Genomic DNA, 20663 nt, shown 5'->3' on the forward strand with positions numbered 1-20663 from the left:
GGCAGTTGGTGACAGTTGGATAGAGTGGTTCTCCTCTGTTTGAACCTGATTGGCTGTTGGTTGCTGGCTCTATTGTTTGTTTGGTTGATTTTCATTCTGTCACCTCTGATTGGCTCAGGTTGTTCTGTTCCATCTCCCAATCACCTGAGGCTTATACAAGTATTCGGGGTAAATTGTCTGACACACAGAAATGGTCTCACGTTGATAGCGTTACCTTACTTAAATGTACATAGGTGGCACAGGATTCATTCTCTTAGAGTAACATTTAGTTTTGCATTTTGTTCCTGCTTTTATCTGTCAACTCTTTTTTTGTTTGGAACAGGTACTAAGTTCTTCATAACTGCCTGTAGCTGCCATTTCTTTCCTGTCCACTATTGTCACTTCTCATCTTTCACTATTTCCAGGCCTGTAAGTGTCAGCCATTCCCTTTTCTTACCTGTAACAGTGTCTGTCTTTATTTGCAACACTTGTTTTTATATTCTTAGCACTACTCCCTGCCTGTAATGACTGCGTGCTATTATTTCCTGCCTGCAACTTTCACCTCTTTCAGAACCCTGACAGTGTGGGGAGAGAGAGAGAGAGCAGTGAGACCCCAGGACCCTGACTCTTGGATGAGGGAAGGGAGACTGGTCAGACCAGAGAGATGTCAGGGAGCAGGGGGAGAGAGGACAGGGAGCAGAGGGAGAGAGGACAGGGAACAGAGGGAGGGCAGGGAGCAAGGGGAGAGAGGACAGGGAACAGAGGGAGGACAGAGAGGAGAGAGAGAGAGAGGACAGGGAGCAGGGAGAGAGAGGACAGGGAACAGGGGGGGAGAGAGGACAGGGAACAGGGGGAGAGAGGACAGGGAGTAAAGGGAGAGAGGACAGGGAGCAGAGGGAGAGAGGACAGGGAGTAAAGGGAGAGAGGACAGGGAACAGAGGGAGGACAGAGAGGAGAGAGAGAGAGAGAGGACAGGGAGCAGGTAGAGAGAGGACAGGGAACAGGGGGGAGAGAGGACAGGGAACAGGGGGAGAGAGGACAGGGAGTAAAGGGAGAGAGGACAGGGAGCAGAGGGAGAGAGGACAGGGAGCAGAGGGAGAGAGGACAGGGAGCAGCGGGAGAGAGGAGAGTGAACAGAGGGAGAGAGGAGAGTGAGCAGAGGGAGAGAGGACAGGGAAGAGAGGGAGAGAGGAGAGGGAACAGAGGGAGAGAGGAGAGGGAACAGAGAGAAAGAGAGAGGAAAGGGAGCATGGGGAAAGAGGAAAGGGAACAGAGGGAGAGAGGACAGGGAGCAGGGGGAGAGAGGACAGGGAGCAGGAGGAGAGAGGACAGGGAGCAGAGAGAGAGTGAGGACAGGGAGCAGGGGAGAGAGGACAGGGAGCAGGGGAGAGAGGACAGGGAGCAGAGAGAGAGAGAGAACAGGGAGCAGAGAGAGTGAGAGAGAGAGAGGACAGGGAGCAGAGAGAGAGAGAGGACTGAGAGCAGAGGGAGAGAGAGAGAGGACAGGGAGCAGAGAAAGAGTGGGAGAGAGAGGACAGGGAGCAGAGAGAAAGAGAGAGGATAGGGAGCAGAGGGAGAGAGAGAGAGAGGACAGGGAGCAGAGGGAGAGAGAGAAGACAGGGAGCAGAGAGAGAGAGAGAGGACAGGGAGCAGAGAGAGAGAGAGAGGACAGGGAGCAGAGAGGACAGGGAGCAGAGAGAGAGAGAGAGGACAGGGAGCAGAGAGGACAGGGAGCAGAGGAAAAGAGAGAGAGAGAGAGAGAGAGGATAGGGAGCAGAGAGAGAGAGAGAGAGAGAGAAAGAGGACAGGGAACAGAGGACAGAGGGAGAGAGGACAGGGAGCAGAGGGAGAGAGAGAGGATAGAGAGAGAGAGGACAGAGAGAGAGAGAGAGAGGACAGGGAGCAGAGAGAGAGAGAGAGGACAGGGAGCAGAGAGAGAGAGAGAGAGAGAGAAAGAGGACAGGGAACAGAGGACAGAGGGAGAGAGGATAGGGAGCAGAGGGAGAGAGAGAGGATGGGGATAATTTAGGGCTGGATGCAGTGTGAAACAGGGTGTGCAGTGAGAAAGTGCGAGTATCCAATTCAGTCTGATCTACCATGTCCAGAGACATTACAGGAAAATGGGCAATTGCTTGGGTGTATTTACTTCTTTATCTTTCAAATACAGTAATAATAATATTTGCTTTTGGTTAGAGCTTTTCTAGCTGTAGTGAGTGATAACTCATCATTTTTAAGGAACAGGCAAATTAAAAGCAATCACAAAGTCCTAATAATAAGTAACAACTGAGTAGCTGGTGCATGTTCTTGTCATTTATTTTTAACGAGAGTTTATTCTTACTGGTAAAATATGTTAGGTATTAGTAGGATCTCAGAGGGTTTATTAATCACACAGGCATTACATTATTGATATGGCCTTCTTTATACCTTAACAAGGTTACCGAATGAATCACGAGCTCACAAGGCCCACTGTAACTCTCAAAGTGAAATCCGGTGCCTCTTGGGGTCTCCAGGAGCCTTCCTGTGTTCCGAATGATTATTTCTGCAGGTAATGTCACCAGTTACAACAGCTTGAACTCCAGGTTTCAGAACATGAATGGCACATGGCATTATTGAAAACAAAACCCATGCAGCTGAGATCATGCTGATCGGCATTTATAGATCGGATCATTCCACAGCTTCAAGTATGCAGAGAGAGGGAATAGGTGGCTAACTACAGTCAAAGAGAAACAGACAGCTAGTGCAGGAGTACTGTAAATACAGCCTACTCTCCAACCAATTTTCAATTCAGAATAATGACGAGAATTGAACCAGAACCAAATCAAAAGCACCCTGGTGGCTCAGTCCTACAGGGTGTACAAGGAAGGTTGGAAGAGCAGTCGCATTATGTTGTTGGATAGTTCTGGGAAGAGGTAAGCATTTTGTGGTGCAGACATGAACAGGGGTGATGTGTTGCCTCCCAGATGCTAGGGTGAAGCATGTCACTGAGTGGCTGTTGGGGTAAAGTGAACAAAAAGCCATTGTGGTCCATTTGGCATGAGTGGCATATACAGAAAGAGGGACCTACATTCGGATTTAGGAGGCTAATAGCAAATTAGCCAGCAGGAGTTTAAAAGTAGTCATCTCCATGTGGCACCATGTGAAAGCAACTATCCTCTTTGACTTTCAGGGGCTCCTTCTCCATTCTCACCACCATATTTATTAGATAATGCAGTCACATAGAATTATTGGGTTCTGTGTTTATGTTGACATAAAGGGTATTTGGACTTGCAAAAATAACATAATTAAAAGAATTTATTAATATCCTCATTAATTATCAACTTTCTATTAAACTTACAGCCAAAACACAAAAGAAAAGTATTTATCTCAATGACCTCCTCCTGCTGCTAAGTTTAATGTTTCTATGTTCATGTATTTTGAGACAACACAGTATTTAGATTGGTACACAAACAAATCCAAGTTCATAGAAGTTTCTTTTGGGCAATCCAAGATGGAGGATGGGAAAACTTTCTGGCTGTAAGAGCTGCTCCTTTGTTGAGGAATTTTAGGTGCTGGAGGTGATTTCCTCGAATTCCAGGAGCAGCAATTACTGTTTTATATGGGGTTGCATTGTTTTGGAACTTCGGAAAAAAAAATCAAAACAACAGCAGTTTTAAAAGGGAGAACAACAGACAACAGAAGCACATGGTGAGGTCAGTGCAGGAGAGATAGAGAAGGAAACTGACACTGCCTTTGCTGTTTGAATTCATGCATTGCTGGATATTGGAGTACGTCTGGGAAAATTAGCAAACAGTGAAATTCACAACTGCTCTTGGAGGAACTGTTTGGGTGAAGTTCACAGTACAGAAGCAGATAAGTGTGCTGTTTTAAGTGGCCTACAGAAAGTCTGCAGTAGTAGGTAGAGTGGGTTCTTTCTTGATTATAGGTTTTTGCAGATATGCCTCTTGATTAAACTTAAAATATAAGACATAACTATTCATTTAACCTGGCGCAGAGTTTGTAGAGGAATAGGACAGTGTTAATTTCTGGGTCTGTAGATTGTGAAGGAACAAAATTGGCCTTTAGTAGAGTAATATGTGCTTCTTGTTAGATGTGGGAGTTTAAAGAGGGTTTAAGGGTTACTGCGGATTATATCTGCCATAAATGCTGTTGGTTGAAAATCTTGTTAGATCGAATGGATCAGTTGGAGAGACAGTTAGAAGTAATGTGACAGTATGTGAAGGATGGCAGTTATAGGAAGGGGGGAAAGTCTCAGATACAGTCACATAGATGGGTTAACTCCAGGAAGGATAAGAGAAGTAGGCAGCTAGTGCAGGAGTCTTTTGTGGATATAGCTGAAAATGGAATCCTGATGAAGGGCTTTTGCCCGAAACGTCGAATTTCCTGTTCCTTGGATGCTGCCTGACCTGCTGCTCTTTAACCAGCAACACATTTTCAGCTCTGATCTCCAGCATCTGCAGACCTCACTTTTTACTCTTTTGTGGATATACCCATTTCAAACAGGTATGTTGTTTTGGAAAATGTAAGGGTGATGGACTCTCAGGGGAATGTAACACAAATAGCCAAGTTTCTGGTATTGAGACTGGCTCTAATGCAATGAGGGGTACATCGGGTTTCAAGAGATCAATTGTGTTGGTGGATTCTCTAGTCCGAGGTACAGACAGACCTTTCTGTGGCCAGCAGCGAAAAAGCAGAATGGTGTGTTGCTTCCCTGGTGTCAGGATCAAGGATGTCTCAGAGAGGGGGCAGAATGTTCTCACAGGGGCCAGCAAGAGGTCATTGTCCACATTGGAACCAACGACATAGGAAGGGAAAAGGTTGAGATTTTGAAAGGAGAGTACAGAGAGTTAAGCAGGAATTTAAAAAGGAGGTCCTCGAGAGTAGTAATATCTGGATTACTCCCGGTGCTACGAGCTAGCGAGGGCAGGAATAGGAGAAGAGAGCAGATGAATGCGTGGCTATGGGGCTGGTGTATGGGAGAAGGATTCATAATTTTGGATCATTGGAATCTCTTTTGTGGTAGAAGTGACCTGTACAAGGAGAACAGATTGCACCTAAATTGGAAGGGGACTAATATACTGGCAGGGAAATTTGCTAGAGCTGCTCAGGAGGATTTATACTAGTAAGGTGGGGGGTGGAGTGGGGTACGACCCAGGGAGGTACTGAGGAACGAGATCATCCTGAGATGGTACAGTTGAGAACAGAAGCACGTCAGTCAGGGCAGGCAGGAACAAGGTAGGACTAATAAATTAAACTGCATTTATTTCAATGCAAGCGGCCTAACAGGGAAGGCAGATGAACTCAGGGCATGGTTAGGAATATGGGACTGGTAGATCGTAGTCATTACAGAAACATGGCTCAGGGATGGGCAGGACTGCCAGGATACAAATGCTACAGGAAGGATGGAAAGGGAGGCAAGAGAGGAGGGGGAGTGATGTTTTTGACAAGAGATAGCATTACAGCTGTGCTGAGGGAGGATATTCCTGGAAATACAGCCAGGGAAGTTATTTGGATGGAACTGAGAAATAAGAAAGGGATGATCACTTTAGCGGGATTGTATTATAGAACCCCCAATAGTCAGAGGGAAATTGAGAAACAAACTTGTAAGGAAATCTCAGCTATCTGTAAGAATAATAGGGTGGTTATGGTAGAGGATTTGAACTTTCCAAACATAGACTGGGACTGCCGTAGTGTTAAGGGTTTAGATGGAGAGGAATTTGTTAAGTGTGTATAAGAAAATTTTCTGATTCAGTATGTGGATGTACCTACTAGAGAAGGTGCAAAACTTGACCTACTCTTGGGAAATAAGGCAGGGCAGGTGACTGAGGTGTCAGTGGGGGAGCACTTTGGGGCCAGCGACCATAATTCCATTAGATTTAAAATAGTGATGGAAAAGGATCGATCATATCTAAAAGTTGAAGTTATAAATTGGAGAAAGGCCAATTTTGATGGTGTTAGGCAAGAACTTTTGAAAGCTGTAAATGTGTGCTGGAAAAGCGCAGCAGGTCAGGCAGCATCTAAGGAATGGCTGAAGAAGCCATTCCTGAAGAAGGGCTTATGCCCGAAACGTCGAATCTCCTGTTCCTTGGATGCTGCCTGACCTGCTGCGCTTTTCCAGCAACACATTTTCAGCTCTGATCTCCAGCATCTGCAGACCTCACTTTCTCCTTGAAGAACTTTTGAAAGCTGATTGGGGGGGCAGATGTTTCGTAGATAAAGGAACGGCTGGGAAATGGGAAGCCTTCAGAAATGAGATAGCGAGAATCCAGAGAAAGTATATTCCTATCAGAGTGAAAGGGAAAGCTGGTAGGTACAGGGAATGCTGGATGATTAAAGAAATTGAGGGTTTGGTTAAGAAAAAGAAGGAAACCTATGTAAGGTATAGACAGGATAGATCGAGTGAATTCTTAGAAGAGTATAAAGGCAGTAGGAGTATACTTAAGAGGAAAATCAGTAGGGCAAAAAGGGGACATGAGATTGCTTAGGCAAATAGAGTTAAGGAGAATCCAAAGAGTTTTTACAAATACATTAAGGACAAAAGGGTAACTAGGAAGAGAATAGGGCCCCTCAAAGATGAACAAGGCGGCCTTTGTGTGGAGCCGCAGAAAATGGGTGAGATATTAAATGAGTATTTCACATCAGTATTTACTTAGAAAAGAATATGGAAGATATAGACTGTAGGGAAATAAATGGTGACATCTTGCAAAACATCTATGTTACAGAAGAGGAAGTCCTCGATGTCTTGAAATGCATAAAGGTGAATAAATCCCCAGGACATGATCAAGTGTATCCGAGAATTCTGTGGGAAGCTAGAGAGGTGATTGCTGGGCCTCTTGCTGAGATATTTGTATCATCGATAGTCACAGGTGAGGTGCCGGAAGACTGGAGGTTGGCAAACGTGGTGCCACTGTTTAAGAAGGGTGGTAAGGACAAGCCAGGGAACTAAAGACCGGTGACCCTGACCTCGGTGGTGGGCAAGTTGTTGGAGGGAATCCTGAAGGACAGGATGTACATGTTTTTGGAAAGGCAAGGACTAATTCAGGATAGTCAACATGGCTTTGTGTGTGGGAAAACATGTCTCACAAACTTGAGTGAGTTTTTTGAAGAAGTAACAAATAGGATTGATGAGGGTAGAGCAGTAGATTTGATCTATATGGTCTTCAGTGAGGCATTCGACTAGGTTCCCCATGGGAGACTGATTAGCAAGGTTAGATCTCACGGAATACAGGGAGAACTAGCCAGCTGGATACAGAACTGGCTCAAAGGTAGAAGACAGAGGGTGGTGGTGGAGGGTCGTTTTTCAGACTAGAGACCTGTGACCAGTGGAGTGCCACAAGGATCGATGCTGGGTCCTCTAATTTTTGTCATTTACATAAATGATTTGGATGCGAGCATAAGAGGTACAGTTAGTAAGTTTGTAGATGACACCAAAATTGGAGGTGTAGTGGATAGCAAAGAAGGTTACCTCAGATTACAACAGGATCTTGACCAGATGGGTTAATGGGTTGAGAAGTGGCAGATGGAGTTTAATTCAGATAAATGCGAGGTACTGCATTTTGGGAAAGCAAATCTTAGCAGGAATTATAAACTTAATGGTAAGGTCCTAGGGAGTGTTGCTGAACAAAGAGACCATGGAGTGCAGGTTCATAGCTCCTTGAAAGTGGAGTCACAGACAGATAGGATAGTGAAGAAGCTGTTTGGTATGCTTTCCTTTATTGGTCAGAGTATTGAGTACAGGAGTAGGGAGGACATGTTGCAGCTGTGTGGGACATTGGTTAGGCCACTGTTGGAATATTGCGTGCAATTCTGGTCTCCTTCCAATCGGAAAGATGTTGTGAAACTTGTAAGGGTTCAGAAAAGATATACAAGGATGTTGCCAGGGTTGGAGGATCTGAGCTACAGGGAGAGGTTGAACAGGTTGGGGCTGTTTTCCCTGGAGCATCGGAGGCTGAGGGGTGACCTTATAGAGGTTTAGAAAATTCTGAGGGGCATGGATAGGGTAAATAGACAAAGTATTTTCCCTGGGGTCGGAGAGTCCAGAACTAGAGGGCATAGGTTTAGGGTGAGAGGGGAAAGATATAAAAGAGACCTAAGGGGCAACCTTTTCACACAGAGGGTAGTACGTGTATGGAATGAGCTGCCAGAGGAAGTGGTGGAGGCTGGTACAATTGCAACATTTAAGAGGCATTTGGATGGGTATATGAATAGGAAGGGCTTGGAGGGATATGGGCCAGATGTTGGCAGGTGGGACTAGATTGGGTTGGGATATCGGGCCAGCATGGACAGGCTGGACCGAAGGATCTGTTTCCATGCTGTACATCTCTATGACTTCAAAATACTTCTATGACCAGGTGAGATGGAGTGAATTATCTTTTTTTTTTAATCTCAGTTGATCATAGCCAATGTTTACAATTCTCTTCTCAAATGGACTATACCTCTGTCATAAAAATGGCGTAATCCAATGTCTATTGTAACAGGTAGGAACCAGTTCCTACATTTTCCTGAGTAAGATAAAGGGCAATTTTCCTATCTGTTAATGTTGAGAAACATGGTAAAGATAAAATGTCAAACGTGTGTACACAAACTTAAGAAAGGATAGTGTTGAATACAAAATGAAAAGATGAAAAGCTCTCGGGTGTCCCTGAGATGTGAATGTTTTAACCTGAGACCACTGTTGTTTAACTGGTGTTTTGAGTGAATTGCAGCAGTGACTATGTGAGTTCTCCCTTGGGTTGCTCGTTTTAATCAGTTCTGTCACATAGCACTTCTTCTTGAGAGACTGAGAGCGTACTTTCTCCAGTTGGTTCCAGTTGCGCTCAAAAATCCATTTGCTCTCCTCAACCAAAAACACCCACCTCTACCCGGACCTCTCCTTTCTAGCCTTTTACTTGCACTTGACCTATTCATTGAGAACTGTCAGCATGACACTGGCCGTGTCAATTTCTCTGAACACCCCCTTATCCATTCAACCCCTTACCCTCTAAATTGACTGTTCTCTGTGCTCTCAGCTCCAACCCTGGCTTGTAATGAAACCTGCTGACAAGGGTGGTGCTGTTGTTGGTGGCTAATGTACTGACCTTGACATAGTGGAGGCTGAACGCCAACTCCCAGATACCTCCTCCTATCTCCCCCTGGACTGTGACCCTATTATGCATCTATTCTGAAGATGCCAATTTTGACAGGTGGCCTCTGAAATGTTCACCTTCTTCCACAAATGAGGATTTCCCACCATTGTATTTGACAGGGCCCTCAGCCAGGTCTAATCCATCTGCTGCACTCTGGCCTTCAACCCCGTCTTCCCTCTCTTCCCTCCCACAATAGTGATAGAGTCTCGCTTGTTGTCACCTACCATCCCACTAGCATATATTTCTAAAAAATCATCAGCCAACTCCAGTGGGATCTCTCCACCAGATATATATTCCCCTCCCCCGCATTGTCAACCTTCCACAGGGACCGTTTGCTTGAGGCCACTGATTCACTCCTCCTTCACTCCCAACAATCTTCCCTCACCACCTCCCGGCACCTTCCCTTGCAATCTCAGAAGATGTTACACCAACCCGTTTACTTCCTCCCCCCTCACTATCCAAAGCCCCAGACACACTCTCCAGGTAGAGCAGCAATTTACCTGAATTTCACTCAATCTAGTCAAGTGTATTCATTGCTCAGAATGTGGTCTACTGTACACTGGGGAGACAAAATGAAGACTGGGTGACCGCTTTGCTAAACACCCTTGTTCTATCTGTAAAAATGACCCTGAGCTTCCGGTTGCCTACCATTTCAATACTCCAATGTGTTACTCAGCTGACATCTCTCTCTTAGACATGCTGCAGTGCTCCAGTGAAGCTCAGCACAAACTGGAAGAACAACACCTCATTTTCCACTTGGGAACTCTGCAACCTTCTAGATTCAATACTGAATTCAATAATTTATGCCTGTGCCCTATCTCCTTACCCTAGCTTCCACACACCAGGCCTTGTCATCACACAGGCTGCTACCACAAACTGCCCATTGTCAGGAACTAATGGTTCTCATTTACAGTTATTTATTCTCCCAGGCTGATCTTTATTCATTCCTTTCTCTGTCCAGCCTTCTCTCTCTCTGGGATCCATCTCCATCTATCATTTACTCCTTCCCCCTGCCCCTATCTTTTCCTTATAATAAAAAATAACTTTCTCATAATTACTTAGTTCTGAGAAAGGATCACTGGAGCCAAAACATTAGCTATGATTTTTCTCCACAGGTGCTACCAGACCTGCTGTGTTTTTCCAGCAATTCTGTTTATGTTTGATTTCCCGAATCCACAGTTCTTTGGTTTTTTTTGTTCATCTTTTATAGAATTTTGCAGGTTTACAGTATGGACAAGAAGACACAAAATCTGTGGATCAGAGTCCAACCCAAAATGAATGGAATGAAGTGACTTTATCATGATTGCGCCTTTTGGTATTCAGTGATGATATTGTGCTGCTGTTGACTGCAGCTATCTTCAATTTGGCAGCCGGTCAGTTGGACCTACATCTTGTCTTGAGATTTGTTTTCTTTCTACAATGTCTTTGAGCGTTATTACTTTGCCCACATACAGACAGTCAGTCAGAGAGAGAAAGATTTTCACTTGCTGACAGGTTTGACAGTCTAAGTCCCAACTGCCTTCTTTCATTTCAATGCTGTAAAAAAACGCCACTTACAACAGATTCAAAATCAAATTGCTGAGCAGATACTATTTTTACCAAATGCATCTGGTACCAGTACAAAAACAGCAAATCTGGGTCCAGAAAAGGGACAACTACAGTCCCACTTTTCCTTCATGCCGCAAAAGTAAATAAATGATCGCCCAAAATTCCATTTTCCAGTTTATATTTCCAAATAAAATATGAGTAATCCTTACACTAGTTATCTCTAGATTTATACAATTTTCACTTTACTACATTTGATATGACATTAGATCAATCTTTTAAGCGAAAAATCCATAGAGGAAGACAGCAGCACTCAAACAGACGATTAAATTAGCATTAACAAAGTTGCGCATGTGAGGGTTTTCATGTAACACGTTAGTGTTATCCAAAGCTTCATTTGTTGGAGAATTAACTGTTTCTTCCTTCTTATCCATCCCACAGAACCACAGCAGGAAGGAGATCAGCTTTGAACGTTTCTTCATTGATATATCTGTGGGAGAGAGGGAGGGAGTCAAATATTGTGATCCAGAATGCCCCAGTGCATGTTGAGCATAAAATCAAAACTTTTGGGTATGGATCAGCGCTGAAGAATCAGGTTCTTCCATCCTGGTTTGCTTGACAAGAAAATTACTTGCCGTATTGAACTTATGAAATGTCAAAAATAGTGTAGGATTCAGGCATGAGATTCCCACCACAATTATTTATCCTTGCCTTGGATGTAAGTTAGTAACCTGGTGCCCTGTGTGCTATTACAGAGATGTAAACACTGAGAATTACTTACTCTCGGACAGACTGGCATTGCTAACGCTACTGTCTTCCTCTAAATGAACCTCACCATCGTCAAGTTGATCTGGGTGAGAGCAGAATCAGAGACAGAATTACCTCTCAGTTACAATCCTGTTGCATTGGCACCAAAACAATAATCCTGCTGGATTGCTTACCCTTTGAGACAGTGATGCTACCTGTGTTGCTGATATCCTCTCGATGCTGCTTACTCTCTTCAGGCTGTTTGGTTGTAGAATCCATTTCAGGTGCAGCTGGTGGAGAAGAAATACAATAGGTTGTTTCAGGATTCTACTGGTTATATGAAGATACTTGTAGTCTCTTCTTGTACCTATCCCTCCTCTAATTGTCTTGATATTGGTAAGTATTAGTTGTCAATTTACAACTTCTGTCATCTGATTTTCATACCTGAGAGCTTTCATGGACTAAAATGGTTTTAAAAAGGCAACAGTAACCTAAACTAGCTGCAACAATCAGTTGACCACAGAATAAAGCAACGCAATGTGGAATAAATAAAATGATCTAAAGTGAAATTTTCGTTTTAGTTAAAGACATCCATAACAGTCAACCTTGTCAGGTGTCAAAAAACTCACATCACCTGTGTTAAGTTACACTTGTATGAGAAGTTGCAAGTATTGGAAATGATAGGGTTGCCTGCAAATATCCACCTCAAAATGACAAAAGAGCCAACCTTGGAAATACAAAACTGAACCATATTTAAGTAGCTGCTCAGCAGAGCATTAAACAGAGAGGAAGAACTAGTAACTGGTAACAGACTGGAAACAGAAAGGCCTAAGTATCTCTCTCTCTGTCTCTGATTCCTTCTCATCCTGTCGAAAACAGCATTCAGTGAAAAAAGCAAAGAAAACAGTCTGAATTTTGTTTTTTTTTGCCTAATCCCAAGTTGGGTCAAGTTTTTTTGAGGAGATTTCTGCTGCAATGCCAAAAAGGTTCTATTGGGTACTTAGCAAACTCACCTCATTATCTAAAATAAAACATGCTGGAAATCTGAAACAAAAACAAATATTGCTAGAGAAACTCAGCAGGTCTGGTAACACCTGTGGAGAGAAATCATAGTTAACACTCCAACTCAGTGGTCCTTCCTCAGTAGTATTGTGAGACTGGTATTATTGGCTGAGGGGACAAAGTGCAAAACAGTAAGGCAAGTCAGGCATGCTGTGAGCATTGAGGCAGGCCCAGCATGAGTAATCACTATGACTGTGAATGAAGCATGCAGGAATGCAGTGTGGTCCAGTCTATGAGTGGAATGGGTATTCCTGAGTACAGTTTCCTTGCTTCAGTATTACAATGAGATGCCAGTGCAGCCTGAGGTGCAGCATTGAAGTGCAGAAGCTTCTTGTAAATGGGTCAGAGATGTTGGCATGACGTTCTTCGAGGCTGGCATGTGTCAGACCTGCTAGGCACACTGGCCTCATTCCTGAAGAAGGTCTTATGCCCGAAACATCGATTCTCCTGCTCCTTGGATGCTGTCTGACCTGCTGCGCTTTTCCAGCACCACACTTTTCAACTCTGGTCTCCAGCATCTGCAATCCTCACTTTCTCCTAAGTATCAGACCAGTCAGATGCCAACGTCCATGGACATGGGGTGTATGTGTCCGATGCCCATTAAGAGAAGCCTGAGATGTTGGTGCTTGGAGTTCATTGTGGAGGTCCTTCAGCGCAAGTGGTGAGCTGAACTTGCCAAGTACCTACTCTTATTTTCCATGTCACATTTTCTCAATGTCTAACTTGTTTGGTAGGTTATGAGACTGAATATTAATGAGGTAGGTTGAGCCATCAGTAAGACGTTTAACAAGCTAGTTTAATTGTCAACTCACTGCTGCTGAGCTCGAAACTTAGCTGTGCTACTCACGCAAATCATAAAAGATAGAGCGAGAGGCTTCCAAAGTAAGATCAGCTTCACTGGACTTTGTATCTGATTCTGCCACAAATTGTGCCGTAAGTCCATATTGCTCAGATTACCCCAGCCATTTATGAACAACTTAATCCCCTCAGATTTTGCTACCACTAAGGATGCAAAGCAACCATTAAACAACTGTTGTCTCAGGTTAAAATTTAACACCTCTAGGACTCAGGATGTTAAAATTCCTCCAACGCTCCCTGTCTGTCCTACACACCCTCTCCTTTTAAACATTATACCTGTGTTTGTGTTTGTGTGTGTGTGTAATGTTTGATATCACATTTTATTATTTTTCTCAGGATTCAGTGAAAAAAGCAAAAAATAACTCAATCAGAATTTTGGTTTTTGTTGGCTAATCCCAAGTTACGTCAAGTTTGTTTTCTGCTGCAATTTCAAGCAGATTCTACTGGGGTACTTATCTAACTCACCTCATTAACTAAAAGAAAACAAGGAAATGTGCATGCTGGAAATATGAAACAAAAACAGATTTTTTTTTCTTTTCACCAAGAATACTTTGTAAATGGCTCCTTTATTTTGACTATTACTCCAGTTTACTTGAACTGTGCTCACTGCAGGCTAAAAAGAAACATAATTGTTTGTTATGACTAACCAAGAGGTGTTGAAAAAGTGGGGTGCTGAATTATCTCTCTTCACTCAGTCATTCCTTCTTTTTTTTTCCTTTTACCATTTGGTTACTGTGAAGGTGAGTCACGGAACATACTGGGTTGTAATCCTGGAATTTCCTGCCTAAGGCATCATGGTGAATCTACAGCACATGGACTGCAGTTGTTCAAGAAGGTAGCTTACCATCTCCTTCCCAAGGGCACCTTCTGAAAGAAGGCTTACTGGACACAAAGCATTAAGTGCCTTTTCTCCATAGGTGCTGCCTAACCTGCTGAGTTTTTTCCAGCAATTCCTGTTTGTGTCGATGATTTCCAGCATCTGCAGTTCTTGTTTTTTTTTAACCTTTTCAAGGGCAACGAGGCAATGAGCAGTAAATGCTGGCTAGCCAGCGATGATACCATGAGTGAAAAAAAAGGCACCTTCTCAGAACTAAAATCAAAAACTCATTTACCTCTACTTTAGAATCTAGGTGCCCAAAATAATAATGATATATTATAAACATTCACACTTTTGCTAATTCAAATGAGGTTAAGTAACTGCAGGAGGCAGAGTGACAGCAAACTGTTCAACCTGACAAGTCAATGCACCATGAGCAAGGGCATAGATGTGCGTTGGTGTTTGCTAATGACACTGCATTGATATCCCACATTAAAATTCATCTGCAGCAGCTTGTACGTTGGTTCTCCTGTACCTCCAAGGAGTGCAGATTGAATCAACATCAGAAAGAGCAAAGTTATTGGGCCACGACACAGAGACTTCCACCAACATTGACAACCTCACTCTGCACTTCTTCATTGGCAGCTTCATACCAACAATTCCAGTTGCTGTATTCAGCACCAGGGTTGCAGCTGGAAAAGCAAAGTTGAGACATTGAGTGCAGGCCAACAGCAAATTAAGTAAAAGTGGAAACTCTGTGCATTGCAGGCTCATGTTCTCAGCATCCTCCTTTACAGCAGCAAGCATGGACAATTTAGACAAGTCTAAGGGAGCAGCTGAACAGTTCTGCTGCCTCAAATGAATACTGGGCATGTCCTGACCAGACAGATGCTGAATAAGGAAGTACACTACTGTCCAGAGAACTCCAGCATGCTTACACTCTCAGTCAGCATTGTCTGGGTCACGTGACCTGAACTGATGACACCTGCAACTCCAAAATCATGGTCAACAGTGAGTTTGTTACCAATGCAAGGCCAACACAGATTGCCCACAACGGCAGTCCAAGGATGTCTTGAATCCAAAGATTGAAGTTGATTTAAGTTGATTGGGTTCAAAGTCATTGAATCAGAAGTCTTCGTTGCTGAATAGCTATCGGGAGTCGAGCAGTCACGAAGCACATGGAAAAAGCAAAGGACAAAAGGAACCAGCAGATGGCAGAGAAGTGAGGCTATCAGAAGGAGTAAACATCATTTGTCCGCAGGTTAGTACACCTGCAGGTAGAACTGACACATGAATCAGCTTTAAAAGCCACAACAGAGAATGTTCATAACAGAAAGGACATTCATGCTTGATGCAATTGTTTCCCATCACAGACAGATACCATGAGCACTGCATTATCCATTGGTCAGGCCAGTGAGAGAGCTATGCATCTCCAATAGACAAGGAGGTCTTTAACCCCTTATCCGGCAACGACGAGTTAACTTGTCTTCACCCAATTTGTCTTTTTCAAAGTGCAACGAGTAAACTCGTCCAAAACATATAATTTCAAAAACAGCCACAGACAAGTTTATATGTCAATTCTCGGCATTTCTGGGCCCTTCTCAACTAGAAACGAGTGTACTCAGTGACTCACATATCTGGTAGCTGTGTGTTGTCTGAAACATGACCATAGAGTGAAACCAGTCAGGAAGGAGTCACGATATATGTGTAAACTCTGTAATGTACCTTTATGTGTAGTACCATGCTTTGAAAAATACCATACCAAGTAATCGTTCATAAAATACCAGAGAAAGTAAGATGTATGGAAAGATGAGGTAAAATAAAAGATAAAATAAGTACAGTATTTTATTTACATTAACTTTTGGTTATGAAAATTGAAAAAAAATATAAAAAAAGATTTTTGAGAAGACATGCTAAAAAAAGAGTAAATTAAATGTGTAATTCCCCTTTATCATCAAAAGTAAAGTTGGGAAAAAAAGCAATAAATAAAAAAAAATTTAAATTATGGGAAGACGAGTTATCTTGTTTTTACCGAAAATGGTATCTTCAAAATAAAATTTCAAATAAAATATTGGAAATAGATAAAAACAAAAGTTATTTCCATCATCAGCATTAAAAATACTATTAAAAAAAGCAATTAAAAAATTTGTCTGAAAATGAAACATTTTATCCAAAAAAAGTCGCTGGGGAAGGGGTTAAGAGATTTCCCAAATGACATATATCCTTCACTTTCCTGCAATCTGCAAGGTACTAGACCATGACCCATCATGTAGCATTACATTAGATAGAAAAGCTTACCCTAGACTCACATTAAGTTGCCCTACTGTGATGATGCTGCTCCTTTAACAAGGTTAGGTTGTTCTCGGTATTTTTTTAGAGTCGTTGTAAAACCCTCTAAATGTCACGGTTGAAATGTCAGGGGTTATCTACTTGAAGAAGCATTTAAGTTTTATGAAAAAACATTTGTATAATGAAAGGGGAGTGGTCAGTTGTCCCAGCTCACCTTTTCTCTGGCCTGGCTTTGTTCTAGCAAGTAGTCTGGCTGTTCAGAGCTGCTGGGTCAGTTGTTAGCTGGGAATCCAATAGGAACAGCTCCATGGAAGAAGGTGTTCCACACTGAATCTCTCAGCTATCTTTGTCTCTCTCTCTCTCTCTCTTTCTCGTGTAAGACCCTGTGTTTGATTTTACCTTTTTTGCCAAAGAGTGTTTATGAGGATTGTTGCAGGAATTTGGAATAGCAGCATTAGTTCGGACAGTCTGTTGAGCTTTTGGATAGGTTAAGTTATTCTGTATTCTGTTCTCTTTTGTGTTTCATTCAGTACTCTGGAAATAAATTCTGTTTTGTGTAAAACCAAGGGGTGTGGACCAGCTGCATTACTCCTGGAATATCCACTTTACACCTGTTCAAAACAACTAGAAATGTTAGGGTCTGGGCTACCTTCTTGAAGTTTTTGAGAGGGCCTGGCCTGGTCCAGACCACTACACATTGGGTAGTTGCCACACTCGTATATAATTGTATCTTGTCGCATTTATGTCAGACTTTTGTTCTGCCTCTAATATATTGTGTATTGTTGCAATGATCGCAGGGGCCTTGTCCCCATTGAAACTGTGATTGCTCGGGTTAGCAGTTCCTTGGCATGTAGCTTACCTTCATCAAGCTGTTTTACCACAGAATCGGTTCTTTCAAAACGGGTGAACCAGGTCAAACGACTAATCTAAAATGGGAGGAGAAAGATTACAGCACAATGCACTAAGATGATAATTTTGCTGTGTTCAATGTTGGCTAGACATTTCAATCAAGAACCCTGTTAATTTGATACATTAAGCAGTCTTTTCCCAAGTAAAATATATGAATAGCTGTTGGGATGCTGGTGGTGTAGCACTGGACACAAGATAATATTCTGGGGACATGATCTCAAATTCTAACAGATAGCTGGGTCAATGAATAAATCTGATGTTTGAAGGTAATCTCAGTGATGGTGACCATGAAACTAGTTTTTATTGAAGGCTATGATTGGTTAATTTTACGTGGGGAAGGAAATCTGTGAAGCCCAACTTGTGTCAATGGCAAGTCACCCTCTGTCCCTGGGCAGCCTAGATGTCACTCCAGATCCACACTAATATGCTCAACTCCTAACTGCCCTCTGAAACGTCCTTTAATTAAAGGACAGTGAAGAATAAATAACAAATGCTGGCCTTGCTAGAATGACCACATTCCCATGAAAGAAGAAATGTTAAAGTTCATGCACATTCAATGAGTCATTCCCAGTTACGATGTCTGCCTATTTCCACCTGTGAGAGTTGCTCACCTTGACTTGTGTAGCCATGCTCCAAAGTTCAGAGCCAGGAAGAAACTTTTGCAGTAGATTTGCCAGAGGCTTATTTCAGGTGTATTGAGTCCAGTCCAAGTTGTGAAGACATTCCTAAAATCGAAAAAGATCTAAAGGGTGATTTGAACTGCCCAGCAGAATCTGGGAGGAATGGGCAGTTAAAATTGCCTGAGGCATTCTCAGAACTGAAGCAGTCATGAATCCACTGTTTGATATTTCAACCTTTGACATTGGACAAGGACACGCAGGCAAATCAATATTGTCCTATTTCACAAACACATAGCAGGACCCCATGATGCAATTGAGACAAAGTGATCATTTTAATTGAAGTTTCAGCAGGGAATTTGACCTAGTGTTGTGCCAAGTGAAAGCCTATCAGGGCCAATCAGGCTCCTTCAGACCTCACACAGAACACTTAAGCATGTCACTCTATATCAAGTGAGATCTATGTTCACAGCACAACCCACCCCAGTCCCCCGTAATACAGAAATGGAAACCAGTCCACCTTGTATCAAAGGGAAGTCAACCTGCCTCTCTATTTGAAGACCAGATCAAATAGAACACCATTTGGTCCCTCAAGCCTGTTCTGTCTTTCAATACGATCACGTCATTTTCCACCACTTTTCCATCCAGAGTTGCTGGAAAGTCAACCAATGGGATTTTCAGCACAATCCAGGAGTTAAAGTGGCCTAGGTTCCAGTTCTAGAGCAACAAGAGCATTTCCACCTCTCCTCACCATCTGCTTGCCCAGAAGCTGATTGAATTTGAATCAAAGTCAATGTCTCTCATGACAGCGATCTTATTTATTGACTCAGATTTTATTGAAGCAATGACGACTAAGCCTTCAACCTGTGTGACCATGGTGGAAAGGCCCAGCAACTAACATGAGCAATGTCATGCATAAATCCAGAAGCTGCAGTGGACCAACCTCCAGTTCTCTCGGAGCTTCATGGTATTAGTCATCTGCCGCCCTGCAAATTAAAATGGGAGATAGGGCAGGAGCAGGAAGTTGGGCTGATTGCCCTCTAACAACTTACTCTGGTTAAAAACCATTGGCTTTGGTAGGAATTCTCTCACATTGTGAATGCTTCATAAGGACAACTACACTAATACAGAACTTGCAAAACTGCTGTCGGACAGAAGTAGGTTTGTTATCTTTTCACAAACTCAACTTAATTTATCAGACATTTTAAATGTTCAGATGGAGTTAACAAAATGTAGTTGGCTTTTTAAATAGTCTTTGAAATGGGTCAATGCATGTCACTTTTGAAAAATTCTGACTCTTTAAAAATGTATTTATTTAGGAGTTTGTAAAAAGTATCCTGATCAAATTAACTGATATATTCTTTTTCTCCTTTGATTTCTTTTTTAATTATGACAGCAACAGAGGCAGTTGGATTTTGATAGGTTCTGTGCTATGGCTTCAAGACACTGCACCATGTTAAAGGCAGTGAACAATTAATCGACTTACAGCAGGTAGAGGTATTTGTACAACAAGAGGAGCCTAACATACTTGTTTTTCTTTGGCCATTTATTGTTCATCCCTAATTGCTCAGAGGACAGTTAAGAGTCAGTTACATTGCTGTGGGTCTGGAGACACATGCAGGCCAGTCAAGGAGAGCAGATTTTCTTTTCTAAAAGGGACCCGGAAGTGACAAATAACAGTGGTTACATAGTCACCTTTTCAGGTGCAGAATTCTACTGCATTAAAATTTCACCACTTGCCAGGGTGTGACTTGAACCTGTGTCCCCAGAATATCAATTTAGTCTAGTCCAGTGACATTACATCATTGCCTCCAAGGTAAGTGCTAAAGACAAAACTGAAGCATCTGCAATCAACTTCAGCACGAAGTGCCAAGTAGGTAACCCATCTCAGCTACCCCGAAGTACCCAGCTTCACAGATGCCAGTCTTCAACCAATTTAATTCACTTTATATATCAAGAAATAGCTGACGACACTGGATACTGTAAAACTAAGGGCTGATAACATTCCAGTAATGATAACGAGGACCTATGTTCCAGAACTAACTGCTCCCAGCTAACATGGTCCAATAAGCTACAACACTGCCATCTACCTGACAGCATGTAAAATTGCACAGGTATGTCCTGTGCACAAAAAGCGGGGAAGTCCACCCCAGCCAATCATTGCCCTGTCAATTTATTCTCTATCATCAGTAAAGTGACAGAAGAGGTTGTCGATAAAGCTATCAAACACTACCTGCAAAGGAATAACCTGCTCACTAATGCTCAGTTTCAGTTCAATCAGTGCCATTCAGTTCCTCACTTCATTACATCCTTAGTCCAGGGCTGAACTCCATAGTGTCATAAGAATGACTGCCCTTCACGTAAAGATTACATTGGATCGAATGTGGCAACAAAGAGTTCTTGAAAAACTGGAATCAATGGGAATCAGGAAGAAACCCCTCTGCTGGTTGGAGTCATTTCTGTCATAAAGGTAGATGGTGGTGGTTGTTGGGCGTCAGTTATCTCAGCGGGTGTTCCTCAGGGTAGTGTCCTAGGCTCAACCATCTTCAGCTGCTTCATCAATGACCCTCCCTTCCTAATAGCACTGTTGTTGAGCCTGCACTCTACAATCTGGAGAGTTCTAGAAGGAACTCATCCCACCTTCTCCAGAGTCACTAGGATTGGGCAGTAAATGCTGGTCTAACCAGCGATATTCAAATGCCATAAATAAACAAGATG

General features: G+C 42.8%; 1 protein-coding gene across 1 annotated transcript in view; it reads right to left on the reverse strand.

Annotated features, from left to right (window-relative positions):
- Positions 1–10924: 10924 nt before the first annotated feature.
- Positions 10925–20663, reverse strand: part of slc5a11 (solute carrier family 5 member 11) — a 40474-nt gene continuing 30735 nt past the window's right edge. The window contains exons 14-17 of the mRNA XM_060840988.1: positions 17279–17345; positions 11588–11683; positions 11428–11496; positions 10925–11136 (exon numbers count right to left, since the gene is read on the reverse strand). Coding sequence (XP_060696971.1) covers positions 10925–11136; positions 11428–11496; positions 11588–11683; positions 17279–17345 — 444 coding nt within the window. The remainder of the gene's footprint in view (positions 11137–11427; positions 11497–11587; positions 11684–17278; positions 17346–20663) is intronic.

This window comes from Hemiscyllium ocellatum, chromosome 20 (assembly GCF_020745735.1).
Source record: "Hemiscyllium ocellatum isolate sHemOce1 chromosome 20, sHemOce1.pat.X.cur, whole genome shotgun sequence".
NCBI lineage: Eukaryota > Metazoa > Chordata > Chondrichthyes > Orectolobiformes > Hemiscylliidae > Hemiscyllium > Hemiscyllium ocellatum.